Raw genomic sequence first — 13,789 nt, 5'->3', positions numbered from 1 at the left:
TCCTTAACTGCACCCTTGCATGGTCGGTCAGTGAGCGGGTGAATGTGAGGCATAAGTTGTAAAGCACTTTGGATAAAAGCATGATATAAATGCAGTCCATTTACCATGTATGTTTGAGTGAGAGAGGGGTTGAGTCAGTGTGTGTGTGTACATCCCAGTAGTCCCCCCCCCCCCCCCCACATCACACACACCTTCAGCCATAGTAGTGTAGACGGAGGAGACGTCCATCTTAGCCAGAGCACTGAGTAGAGTCTGAGGGGCTTCCTGTCTCCACACCTTCCTCCCCTCGGTCTCATCCTGTCCCTCCCCTCGCCCAGCCGCCGACCAATCCCTGTGCTCCTCCTGCCCAGCCCCCGACCAATCCCTGTGCTCCTCCTGCCCAGCCGCCGACCAATCCCTGTGTCTCAGCTCTTCTCCGGCCTGGAAGCTCAGGGTCTGGTTAAGAGGGTCTTGTTCCTGGGAAGTACACACACACACACACACACACACTTCACTGTTTGTATAAGATAACTTAATTGTCCCTAAGGGGAATATTCCATGTGAAAGATATACTGAAGTATAATTTCTAAAAGTATACTTGGAGACAGCTGACTGCATGATTAGAAACCTCTACCACACTTTCTCCGCCGGAAACGGCTTAAGACGGGTTTCAAGTTCATGCGAATTCTGCCAGATCACGGCGTACGACGTTATTCTGATCATATTTCATATTTTCGCCATGGTATTCATATTTCACTCACGGAGGATTGTCTGATGCTGTGTGAGCCGGCACAACTCTGCAACGCTTCAATACTGCCACCTGGTGGCTGATCGGCGAGTTGCCAAACCGGATATGCCCGTTGGAGCTCGGTCCGTCCCCTAAATCGGTCCGGCCACTCGTTTATCGTCGCGGGACTCAAGACACACACCGTGGATATGGATCGTTGCCATAACTCAATAATCTACATGATTTGGGCATGTATTAGTATTATACAAACCGGAAATGGATCGCCTCGATCCCCATCACATAACTGGGATCTGTTTGCTCCAGTATCATCTCCCAACGCTAAGAGGAAGCTGCCGTGAGTTTCAGCGTTTTTGTTCATTATTATCCATACAAACTGCTCTGATCTATATATCACCCATACTACATGAAGCATTTAACGACGATCACAGAATTATAAACTACCCCCCCCCCCCCCCCCCCCCCCGTTCACCCGCGCATTTTTAATATAGTGTCGATCGGTATCAAACGGCATTTGATAATCTAATATATGCATTTATGACTATATCTCACGTTCTAGGAAATACTGCAGAAAACGATAAAAACATACCGGTATTTATACTCTAGACGGTATTTTCGTATGAATGTGTGAATGAAAAAGTCAAACGTTCCTACATCCTGAACGATAGATAATCGATGTTGAATGGGCCATAGTAATGTCAATTTAGCAATACAATTTAAAAAGTTATAGCCCTGCAAAGAAGGTGAACATCTCCATAGACGTACAGTGCTGGCAGTGATCAAACATTGATGGATATAAGCGTGGCAGAGAAAGTGTTAAGGGAACTGTTTTCATAGTGAACGTGACATCACCTGAGCTCCCGGGGCTCATAAGCGCTCTACTGCACGAGTGAGGACCTCGTTGAGACCAGCTGCATGAGTGAGGACCTCGTTGAGACCAGCTGCACGAGTGAGGACCTCGTTGAGACCAGCTGACTGTGTGTGTGGCAGAAGGGAAGCCTTGGGGGCGTGATCCGTGTAGGATAAGCTGCTAGACAGATGCAAACAGTGAGGCATTGAAGGATAATCACTCTTTCTGTTTCCAGCGCTCACTCTGGGACGACTCTGCACAGGCTGTTAGTGAATCAGGAGCCCGACACCTGGGAGGACTGGTGCTGGTGACAGCAGTGGTCACTAGCTTACTTGTAGATGCACTTTTACACACGGGTAAGAATGCTGAAACATGACGAGTTCAACTAAAGTGAACTATCCCTCCTAAGAGGTCTATAGGGAGGTGTAGTCTGATGTCACTTTAGTTTCCCACGCGGTCCACCCGTATAGGGATTTATCATTGGGGAAATGTATTATCGTCGGCTATTGTAATAATTCTGCCTCATGAACATTGGCAAGCTTTCCATTTTTGCACAAAATGAGTTCCCTTCTATCGCTAACATTATTGTAAGCATTTTTAGGTTCAAATAAAACTATACGTAAATTATTTTACAATTAATTTAGAATTGTTTCATGTTGAGCTACCCCATGCCAATGTTCATGCTTTATTTGTTTTAAACGAGACGTTTTAGAAATGTGTCCATTGGAAATGCATTGCAATTTCAAGCGAGATGGACCGGCCGGAAACAACAATGATGTAACCACTACACCTCCCTACAGACCAGGAAGTAACCACTACACCTCCCTACAGACCAGGAAGTAACCACTACACCTCCCTATAGACCAGGAAGTAACCACTACACCTCCCTATAGACCAGGAAGTAACCACTACACCTCCCTACAGACCAGGAAGTAACCACTACACCTCCCTATAGACCAGGAAGTAACCACTACACCTCCCTATAGACCAGGAAGTAACCACTACACCTCCCTATAGACCAGGAAGTAACCACTACACCTCCCTATAGACCAGGAAGTAACCACTACACCTCCCTATAGACCAGGAAGTAACCACTACACCTCCCTACAGACCAGGAAGTAACCACTACACCTCCCTATAGACCAGGAAGTAACCACTACACCTCCCTATAGACCAGGAAGTAACCACTACACCTCCCTACAGTCGAATAATACAGTAACATTAGCTACAGTAAACAGAGCTGTGGTTTTAACAAGGGTGGTTTACCCATGCTGCCTAGCGACTTTCAAACAACGCTCATGTCAACAATTAGTTAAAGACAGACAATCTGCAGTAATGGTGAGAAGTCAGAATGACAGCGGTACAGTCCTGAGCCACATTTGAGAGAATGTCGCTGAAACCTTACTTCTTGGTCCACGTCTCTCCTGTCCTCCGCATTACTCTCCCTTTCTCTCTCCTCCTGTCCCCCCTCCTTTTGTCCTTCTTCTCTCTCCTGTCCGCCCTCCTTTTGTCCTTCTTCTCTCACCTCTGCCTGATCCAAGCGGATCTCGAACATGATCCCTTTCTACAAAACAAGCAACACAACACCAGGGAAATGTTGGCTAGAATAACATTTAGAAGAAAACAAGCAACACAACACCAGGGAAATGTTGGCTAGAATAACATTTAGAAGAAAACAAGCAACAAAACACCAGGGAAATGTTGGCTAGAATAACATTTAGAAGAAAACAAGCAACACAACACCAGGGAAATGTTGGCTAGAATAACATTTAGAAGAAAACAAGCAACAAAACACCAGGGAAATGTTGGCTAGAATAACATTTAGAAGAAAACAAGCAACACAACACCAGGGAAATGTTGGCTAGAATAACATTTAGAAGAAAACAAGCAACAAAACACCAGGGAAATGTTGTCTAGAATAACATTTAGAAGAAAACAAGCAACAAAACACCAGGGAAATGTTGGCTAGAATAATATTTAGAAGAAAACAAGCAACACAACACCAGGGAAATGTTGGCTAGAATAACATTTAGAAGAAAACAAGCAACACAACACCAGGGAAATGTTGGCTAGAATAACATTTAGAAGAACAAAACACCAGGGAAATTAATAAAGAAGTCCCCTACTACACCAGTGGTTCTCAATACATACACGATCTTGTATTTATAATCTGTGTTTGTAGTCTAAAGCCCACCTCTAATTATCAAGTTAGCGACTACAACTTTTTTAAGGGCCACCGGCTAAATAGGTTGAAAACCACTGCCCTACACCACAGGATTTCCATCAGAGAGGTCAGGCCAGCACCCACTAGGACCACTGATCTAGACCACTGATCTAGGAATACTACTCTAGACCACTGATCTAGGAATACTACTCTAGACCACTGATCTAGGAATACTACTCTAGACCACTGATCTAGGAACACTACTCTAGACCACTGATCTAGACCACTGATCTAGGAATACTACTCTAGACCACTGATCTAGGAATACTACTCTAGACCACTGATCTAGGAATACTACTCTAGACCACTGATCTAGACCACTGATCTAGGAATACTACTCTAGACCACTGATCTAGGAACACTACTCTAGACCACTGATCTAGACCACTGATCTAGGAATACTACTCTAGACCACTGATCTAGGAATACTACTCTAGACCACTGATCTAGGAATACTACTCTAGACCACTGATCTAGGAATACTACTCTAGACCACTGATCTAGGAATACTACTCTAGATCACTGATCTAGGAATACTACTCTAGACCACTGATCTAGGAATACTACTCTAGATCACTGATCTAGGAATACTACTCTAGACCACTGATCTAGGAATACTACTCTAGACCACTGATCTAGGAACACTACTCTAGACCAGGGGTTCCCAAACTTTTCAGGTCGCGACCCCCACTATTATAGGAGGTAAAAAAATTTTTTTTATAATAATAATAATATTTTTTTATTTTTTTTTATAAATAGAAATGTATGGTTGAAACATGCACACGTTCAAACGCACACACACTAATAAGCATTGGAGGCTTTTTTTTTATTGATATTTTTCCCCCTCCTTTTTCCTCCGATTTTCTCCCATCCCAATGTTAGTCGTTATGCCAATTCCCAATCCCCTTCCTGGTCGCTGCGCACTTACCCCCCACAGTCGGTCTGGGAGAGTGGAGGCTATCACGTGCTTCCTCCGACACACGTCTAGCCAATCAACCGTTTCTTTTCACCTGGCAGCGCAGACTCTCACTGAGAGGGTGTAACGTGTGGAAGGATCACACTACCCCCCTTAGATCCTATCCGCGCTGAGCAGGCGCCCCGACCGAACTGTAGGAGTCGCTGTTTACAACGACCCGGACCCACCCCGCCAGCTTTCCCACCCTCTAATACAGCCAATTGTATTAGTGTGAACGGCCAGCCAAGCTGGTGACAACGCCGGAGCTGTGAGCTGGATTCGAACAGGCGAATCCAGCGTCTCCGGTGTTGGTGACGAACACAATCTCCGCTACGCCACCTGACCGCTCAGCATTGGAGGCTTTTAACCAGGGCCGGACTGGGGAAATCATTCAGGCCAGGAAATATAGTGCAAAATATAGCCCCAGTCAGTCAAATATAGCCCCACCAGGACATTTCTTGTTACAAAGACTTCATTTCCTGCATTCTGGTGCAGGCATTTTTTTTATTTGTACCCTTTAAATGCCAGTGTTTGTGATGACATCACAAATTATTGTTAAAAAACAGGCTAGCATATGTATGATTAGCAACAACACTGATTTTGATGGATTTCAGTTTTTTTGTAATGTCAGATTGAAAATAATACAATCTTTTATTCAACTTCAGCCCTGATCATAACACCACATATTAATTTTATAATTCTAACCCTTTAAATGCCCGTGTGTGTGATGGCATATATTTGCAATATATCAAATGCAAAGTAGATTTTTCTGGGGGGGATTATTACAGGCTAGCATGTGTCAATGATTAGCAACAACAGTTTTTTGTAAGGGTCCCGCCTCCACCAATCAATATGTGGCTCCTTTTGTGTGTGTGTGTGACAGCAAGAGAGAGAGAGAGAGATAGTTCTCCAACTTGTGTGAGTTGCAGTGATCTCCTGGTTGTTCCCCACCTAGGTTATCTAACTATTGCGCTGCTGCAACTAGAAACACTGTCCTGGCCTGCTTCTAAGTTCAGTGGCCTGACTGCAAAAAAAAAAAAAAAAAATGTGGGGGATTTTTTTTTTTAATTTTTTTTAAATCATCTGGCAAGTTGGAGAACTATCTCTCTCTCTCTCTCTCTCTTGCTCTCACACACACACAATAGGAGCCGCATGTGATTGGTGGAGGCGGGACCCTTACAAAAAACTGTTGTTGCTAATCATTGACACATGCTAGCCTGTAATAACCCCCTCCCCAGAAAAAACTACTTTGCTTTTGATATATTGCAAATATATGCCATCACACACACTGGCATTTAAAGGGTTAGAATTATAAAATGAATATGTGGTGTTATGATCAGGGCTGAAATTGAATAAAAGATTGTATTATTTTCAATCTGACATTACAAAAAAACTGAAAATCCATCAAAATCAGTGTTGTTGCTAATCATACATATATGCTAGCCTGTTTTTTTTTGCTAGCCACCGATCTAGGAATACTACTCTAGACCACCGATCTAGGAATACTACTCTAGACCACTGATCTAGGAATACTACTCTAGACCACTGATCTAGGAATACTACTGAACAGTCTAGAGTAGATGGTATTTCAGATAATTTTACCATGGTTATCAGTAAAACTGGTAACCACTCCATCCCTACACCAGAGTGATACGCTTATTCCATCTAATCTGATCCACAAACTTCAGTGTCTGGGTCTATGCGACGCTATCTGTGAATGGATTCTTAGCTTTTTAATTTTGAGACCTCAAAGAGTCAGGATTGGAAACAATATGTCTGATGAACTTGTTTTAAGTACTGGTTCTCCACAAGGCTGCATTCTCAGCCCTTTACTGTTCTCTCTCTGCACTCATGACTGTACTGCTTCCTATGATAACAATCTGATAGTAAAGTATGCTGATGATACCACGGTCATTGGGCGTATAAACTCAAATGACGAGTCATTTTACAGATCAGAGGTACAGAACCTAGTTAGGTGGAGTGAGACCAATAACCTCACCCTGAATGCTTCCAAAACGAAGGAGCTAGTCATCGATTTTAGACATAGCAAGGTATCCCATCTCCCCATTACCATAAATGGCTCAGAGGTGGAGATGGTGAGCAGTTTTAAATTTCTTGGGGTCACTATTTCAAATGACCTGAGCTGGCACTCCAATACCAGAACCATTGTTAAAAAGTCCCAGCAACGTCTTTTCTTTCTCAGGAAACTGAAAGAGTTCACAAATAACAGGGTGATTCTACACAACTTCTATCGCTGTGTGATCGAGAGCATCCTTACTTCCTCCTGTACAATATGGTTTGGTAACATCACAGACCAGGAGAAGAAATCTCTGAATAGAATTGTGCGTCTTGCACGCAAGACAATCGGGTCTAGCCTGCCAGCTCTAGAACAGATCTATGGTGCCAGGCTGCTTTCCCGTGCCTCTGGCATTATCAACGACCCCTCTGGTCACCCAGCCGCAGGCCTCTTTGTCCCCCTCCCCTCGGGCAGACGTTACCGCTCTATCACATGCTCTACCTCTCGGTTTACTAAGAGCTTTTTCCCCAGTGCTGTGCGGAGCCTGAATAACTCCAAAGGCTAGTTTTGTATTTTATCCTATTTTGTTTCTGTGTTTTTATTAGTGTTATTTAGTCAGGTTTGTGGAAGTGCTTTTTTAAGATAAGATAAGATAAGATATTCCTTTATTGATCCCCTTGGGGAAATTCAGGCATCATAGCAGCATGGGGGGGGGGGGGGGGGGGTACAGGTAGTAAACAACACAGTGTACAGGTAGTTAAAAACAACACAGGCAGTGTAAACAATTTGGTCAATATGGTCAATATAATTTACTATCTGACTAGCTGAAGAAATATTCACATTTAACTATGATATGCACTTTTAGGGGATGTTCGATATCAATTTTAGCATTTGTCCTTTTATACTGTCTGTGTTTTATACTGTCTGTGTTTTTTACATATTTTGTGCAGTGTTTGCTCATGTACCCGTATTCCAATGTGGATTCGTCCATACATGGCAATACAAATCTTTGACTTTGACTTTGATGTCTTGCCTTTCAGCTGCTTCTAGTTAAAGGGGCATTTCACCATTAAAAAAAACCTGAATCCTATTGCTCTGCTGTGAGGAGGAAGGAGGCGTTCTGTGTCTCCAGAGCTCAGCTCCTCTACTTCTTCAACTTCTCTCACGTTGGGACAACTACAGTTGAAAGGTTCAACGTCGCAGCCAAAATCTCAGTTGGTAAGTTTTACAATAATGATAAACTTTATTTGTATAGCACCTTTCATAAAGGAATTGCAGCTCAAACTGCTTCACAGCAGCAAAAAAAGACAGGCATAAAATTAGCACAAAATTGGCAGATCAAGAGCAATGCAGACATAAAATAAGTATAAAATGAGCATCAAAATAGAACATTAAATCACAGTTTTAAAATAGACACTAATAAAAGAGCAAAATAGAGTAGAAGATCAAATAGTGCAATGGTACAGTGCAATAAAATAGTTAGACAATAAATCAATAAAATAAAATAGCCCTCATTTACAATACAATAATCACAGTGTTGATGTAAAGAGCTAGGCGGCACAGTGCATAAGAGGTAGTAAGATCAAATTAGCATAGAACCGACACATTAATTTGATAGGAAGTGCATAGAAATAGGCAGAATAAAAAGAGTGCAGCCAAAATATTAAAAAATCAAATAAAAAGTTGGCCTTCCTGATATCTCGTTTAAAGGCTTGAGCAAAGAGATCGTTTTATGTCCAATTATCATGTCACTCCTCATAACAGAACAATAGTATTCAGGATAAAAATGAGTCTGACCTTGTTCTTGTGTTTCCTCTGCAGTGCTCTCTTCTCCTCTCTGGCCTCATCTCTGATCAGTCTCAACGCTCCCTCTATGTCCTGAATGATGACAAGGCAACACACCAAGTTATGACTACACATGAAAAATACATGAAACACACTATTATTCGTATCAGGGTTGCGCAATTAATCCAGTTTTAATTTCAATTACAATTTTGTCTTCCCACGTGAAAATAAGTTAATTGAGATAAAGCTATTATTGTGCCTCATGCCGTGTTGCTTTCATTTAGTCTTGTGTTGTAAATGCAGCGCACCCTTCCTTCACAGCGGTGCACTGAAACAGTAGTTTCAGCTGGTGTTGAGAGGGAGGAGGGAGTCACAGCACATGTCTCCTGTTATTTTGAAAGGTCTTTGGTAACTTGTAGAAGACGACAGAAAGGTCATCCTTTCAATTTGGTCATCGCCATTATGATGTTCTCAAATCAATGAGTAATCGTGTTTAATAATTGTAATTTCAATATCAATCAAAACAATTGTTAGTTACTTAGTTGCCAATATCTTTATGTAATTTAATATTAAAACATAAAAAGAAATGTCATAAAACAATACAGCCACAGAGCTTTTAGAAAGGTGTGGAATAAAAGTATTTCTTTCCCCCCAAAAAAAGATTATGATTGTGAATTAATCGTTAAAAATGTTGGCGGGTCCTAAATGAAGGTTTTGTTTATATCTGTCTAACTGACTTGAGGAGGCGTGTGCTTTGAGCAACAGAGGTGTTGTTATGTGAATGCAATGGGAGGAAGGAGGTGTAGTGTGACATCTAGTGGCTGAATGTTATCTATAGCACCCTTGAGTATATTTTCTGGAAGTAACTTTGTATACTTATATATATTTTTTTAATTCTCTTTTTTCCGCCTGATTCTCTGTGCTTTTTCCTCCCATCCCAATTTAGTCGTTATGCCAATTCCCCCCTCCCCTACCTGGTCGTTGTGCGCATGTGCCCCCTACTGGTCGATCTAGGGAGCCCTGAAGTCTACCAGTACCACATGCTTCCTCCGACACATGCGGAGACAGCCAGCGGCTCTCTTTTCACCTGACAGCGCGGACTCTCATTGGTGAAGTGTAACGCGTGGGAGGTCACGCTGCCTTCACCACTTCCTGTCTTTTGCTGTGCAGGCGCCCAGACCTGACCTGTAGGAGTCGCTGTCCACAACGCCAGATTACCACCCACGACTTCCCTCCCGCTAACTCAGCCAAACGAGTTAGTATGACGGCTGGCCCAAGCCAGAGGCAATGCTGACACCTGGATTCGAGACCGGAGTCTCTCGCATTGGTGACGAGCGCAATCTCCGCTGCGCCACCCAGCCGCCTTTTTACTTTAGTATACTTTTGATGTATTCATAAAATATTTGTTGTGTTGAAACCATTTAAGTTGTACTTAAGATGTGTTTAAATATATAGAAATTATTCTTCTGATGTATTTGGTTACTTTTTCTTACCAAAATAGTACACTTTTAATACATTTTCTAAAGTACAACTTAAGTTTGGTAAACATCCCAGGACCTTTTATGTGCTTAGATTCCACTTACAGCATATTATTAATGACAATCATACTAAACATGTGCTTTGAATTAGTACACGAAAGCACATAAGAAGTATCAAAGATATAAGTATACTCTCAGAAAAGATACAAAAATATTGAATATACAAAAAATATACTTAGTGTGGAAAGAATATACAAATGTTTTACTTTAGTAGTGGTAGTATGTATGAGATTAATTGCTGATATAATAGTATGGTGATGGTCCTACAGTAGGTGTGGATATAATAGTATGGTGTTGGTCCTAGGTGTGGATATAATAGTATGGTGATGGTCCTACCTGTCGATATAATAGTATGGTGATGGTCCTACCTGTGGATATAATAGTATGTGAGGTCCAGGTTGTGTGTAAATGAGTATGTGCTACTGCTGCTTCCCCGCGAGGTCCAGGTTGTGTGTAAATGAGTGTGTGCTACTGCTGCTTCCCCGCGAGGTCCAGGTTGTGTGTAAATGAGTATGTGCTACTGCTGCTTCCCCGCGAGGTCCAGGTTGTGTGTAAATGAGTATGTGCTACTGCTGCTTCCCCGCGAGGTCCAGGTTGTGTGTAAATGAGTATGTGCTACTGCTGCTTCCGCACAAGGTTTGTTTCCATGACAGAAGCTCCTCTCTCTCTCTCTCTCTGTCTGTCACTCGCTCGTTGTCTGCCTCGCTCTGTTTGAGGAAGTGTCGGGTTACACTATCTGCCTCGCTCTGTTTCTGCTGTCGCTGTCAACCATAGAGGGGGCGTTAGTTAGTTAGTCAAATCAGAACAGCTTAGTTGAGTGAGGGAGGATCTCGTGAACTCGAGACTAGACTGATGAGTCAATATGGTAATTAGAGACACAGACCCATTGATACTAACCCGTATTACTATAAAACCATGCTAAACACAGAAAAAGCCATTTATAATGCATGTCCCCTTTAAAATTAAAATTCTTTTATTATTAAAAAAAAAATGATGTTGTGGGACTTGTAGGGGAGAACGGGGGACGTTGTCACACGGGTATGTTGTCACATTCATTATATTTCACCACCAGAGGGTCCTGTCTCCCATATTTTGGTATTTAAATGTCCAGAATTGGGGTCAGAGTTCACCTACATTGTCATCGTTGGAGTGAAACAGCTGAACTTGAGTTGAGAGGACTTTTTGTGTTTTTCATGTCCATTTGTAAATATTCCGCTCCTCAGTATTTTTCTTCTAGGCTTTTACACAATTGGTTGATAATGAAACAATTATTACCCTTAACAAGTGTGAAGGGATATCTATAGTTTAGATTGTTGTTAGCTAGCTAACTAGTTGTTAGATGGCTGTTAGCCTTGATGCTATCAAGACATTCCAGTTGGGGTTGGTCATCACATTTTCTTTGGGGTTGGTTGTCACATGTTGTGTAGGCTATTATTGTTAGGCCGATTTATTGTGTTCTTATTTTGTTATATAGGATGGCCCAAAGATGTGTTTCCTGTTTATGTTAAGATGCATTAAGTTATGTATTTGTCAACTTGTCAATGCAATTAAACTTTCAAATTTAGTTCTGCCTTCTTGTCTTCTTTTTAAGATTTTTTTCATTAAAACACATGGTGACAACCATCCCCATGATGGGGTTGGTTGTCACAATGTGTCAAGAGTGGCTTTGATAGGTGATTAACTCTTTGTTACAATACATTGGAAAATCAGAGGGATACACATTTCAAGCCAACATCTTAAGCTTCAATTTAATGTAGGAATGACTATTGAAAGATGTTTTGATGATGAGCAATTCACACTAGAGTAAAAAGTGTGACAACTATCCCCGTTCTCCCCTACAGCACTTTGTTCAATTTTGTCAGTGCTGTAAAGTTTAAACCTTTTTAAATCTTAGACAAACTAAACACTTTGCTTTCATGACATATTGTAAGCCGTCATTTGAGGCTTTATAAAAGCAGCACAATGAACACATCTGTCAGTGCAGAGTCCGACCTCATATTAACACCAGCACAGCCATGGAGAAAATGCCAATAATTCCCGCCAGGAACGGGTCAGACGACCCGACAGCTTATATGAGAAATATGAGAAAAATAAACAGTGTAAACTATATAATTACCTCTGAATATAAAAATATGTAGGTTTGAGTGACATAAAAAATAAAATTTTATTTTTTAAATATTATAATTATAATTTTTTTGGATGGAAGTGCCACACATTGACGGGCAAAGAGCCACATGCGGCTCGCGAGCCACGTGTTGGCCACCCCTGCGCCAGACACTCGCAAAGTGCTGTGACGTTCGTCTGTTCCAACGGCCCATATGTGGAATAACGTCCTAATTACATTTTCCTGAAGTCATTTTCAAATTTCAGAAACCGTGCTGCAGATAAAACGGGTACTTTTAGGAAAAGTCATTGAGTGACAGAGCTGGAGCTCGACAGAGTGACGAGGATACATTTATTGAAAATGCCTCGGGGTCATGTGACCCCTTGTCGGCTGCTAGTGTTAAATAACAAACAGCATTGCTTGTTGTAATTAACAGAGAGGCAGAGTTGATTTAGCAAATTCTTTTTTTATATATTCGAATTTTATTTTCATATTCGAATCCCATGCCCATCGAACGAAGCTTCGAAGTATTTAAGACAGCCCTATACCTGTGGATATAATAGTATGGTGATGGTCCTAGGTGTGGATATAATAGTATGGTGATGGTCCTACCTGTGGATATAATAGTATGGTGATGGTCCTACCTGTGGATATACTAGTATGGTGATGGTCCTACCTGTGGATATACTAGTATGGTGATGGTCATAGGTGTGGATATAATAGTATGGTGATGGTCCTACCTGTGGATATACTAGTATGGTGATGGTCATAGGTGTGGATATAATAGTATGGTGATGGTCCTACCTGTGGATATACTAGTATGGTGATGGTCATAGGTGTGGATATAATAGTATGGTGATGGTCCTACCTGTGGATATAATAGTATGGTGATGGTCCTACCTGTGGATATAATAGTATGGTGATGGTCCTACCTGTGGATATAATAGTATGGTGATGGTCCTACCTGTGGATATAATAGTATGGTGATGGTCCTACCTGTGGATATAATAGTATGGTGATGGTCCTACCTGTGGATATAATAGTATGGTGATGGTCCTACCTGTGGATATAATAGTATGGTGATGGTCCTACCTGTGGATATAATAGTATGGTGATGGTCCTACCTGTGGATATAATAGTATGGTGATGGTCCTACCTGTGCAGGTTGGTCTTTACTGTGGGCAGGAGCTTCCATGTTTCTGGACTTCTCAACCACATAAGTCTCTCCCTGGAGCTTTGGCTGAGCCTGATGAAGCACAATAAAAGGACACCAAATGTATTTAATGTGAAAGTGGTTTAACACACAGTATACAAATTTGTACGGAGAAGAAAAAGTATAACGTGAAGAGAGAATGCTTTAAAAAGTAACAAGCACAAATTCCCAATAGCTGTGACTTTTTACGATAAGCCACTCCCATTGCCATGCCCCCTTTTAGCCAATTGGCATCAACGAAATCGAGGGGAAATCTGTGACCACTAGAGAATGGGGAAGGTTTTGTTGACCAAACAGTTCAGGGGGGAAAAAAAGAGATTCACGTAACATGACAACACTCTGTGGGAGGCTTGATCATGGGGCGAGGAAGAGGTGATTC

General features: G+C 41.8%; 1 protein-coding gene across 1 annotated transcript in view; it reads right to left on the bottom strand.

Annotated features, from left to right (window-relative positions):
- LOC311229250 (serine/threonine-protein kinase Nek5) overlaps window positions 1–13,789 on the bottom strand; it is a gene marked incomplete at its 5' end in the record, with an annotated part of 74,843 nt that overhangs the window by 5,006 nt on the left and 56,048 nt on the right. Inside the window, 4 exons of the mRNA XM_084315317.1 lie at window positions 192–456; window positions 3,100–3,138; window positions 8,568–8,648; window positions 13,354–13,443. Of these exons, the coding sequence (XP_084171443.1) occupies window positions 192–456; window positions 3,100–3,138; window positions 8,568–8,648; window positions 13,354–13,443 (475 nt within the window). The remainder of the gene's footprint in view (window positions 1–191; window positions 457–3,099; window positions 3,139–8,567; window positions 8,649–13,353; window positions 13,444–13,789) is intronic.

Source organism: Notolepis coatsorum, assembly GCF_963971535.1.
Source record: "Notolepis coatsorum genome assembly, chromosome: 5".
In the NCBI taxonomy this organism is placed as follows: Eukaryota; Metazoa; Chordata; class Actinopteri; order Aulopiformes; family Paralepididae; genus Notolepis; species Notolepis coatsorum.
Note: the sequence above shows the minus strand (reverse complement) of the source record. Positions and strands in the feature narration are given on the sequence as shown.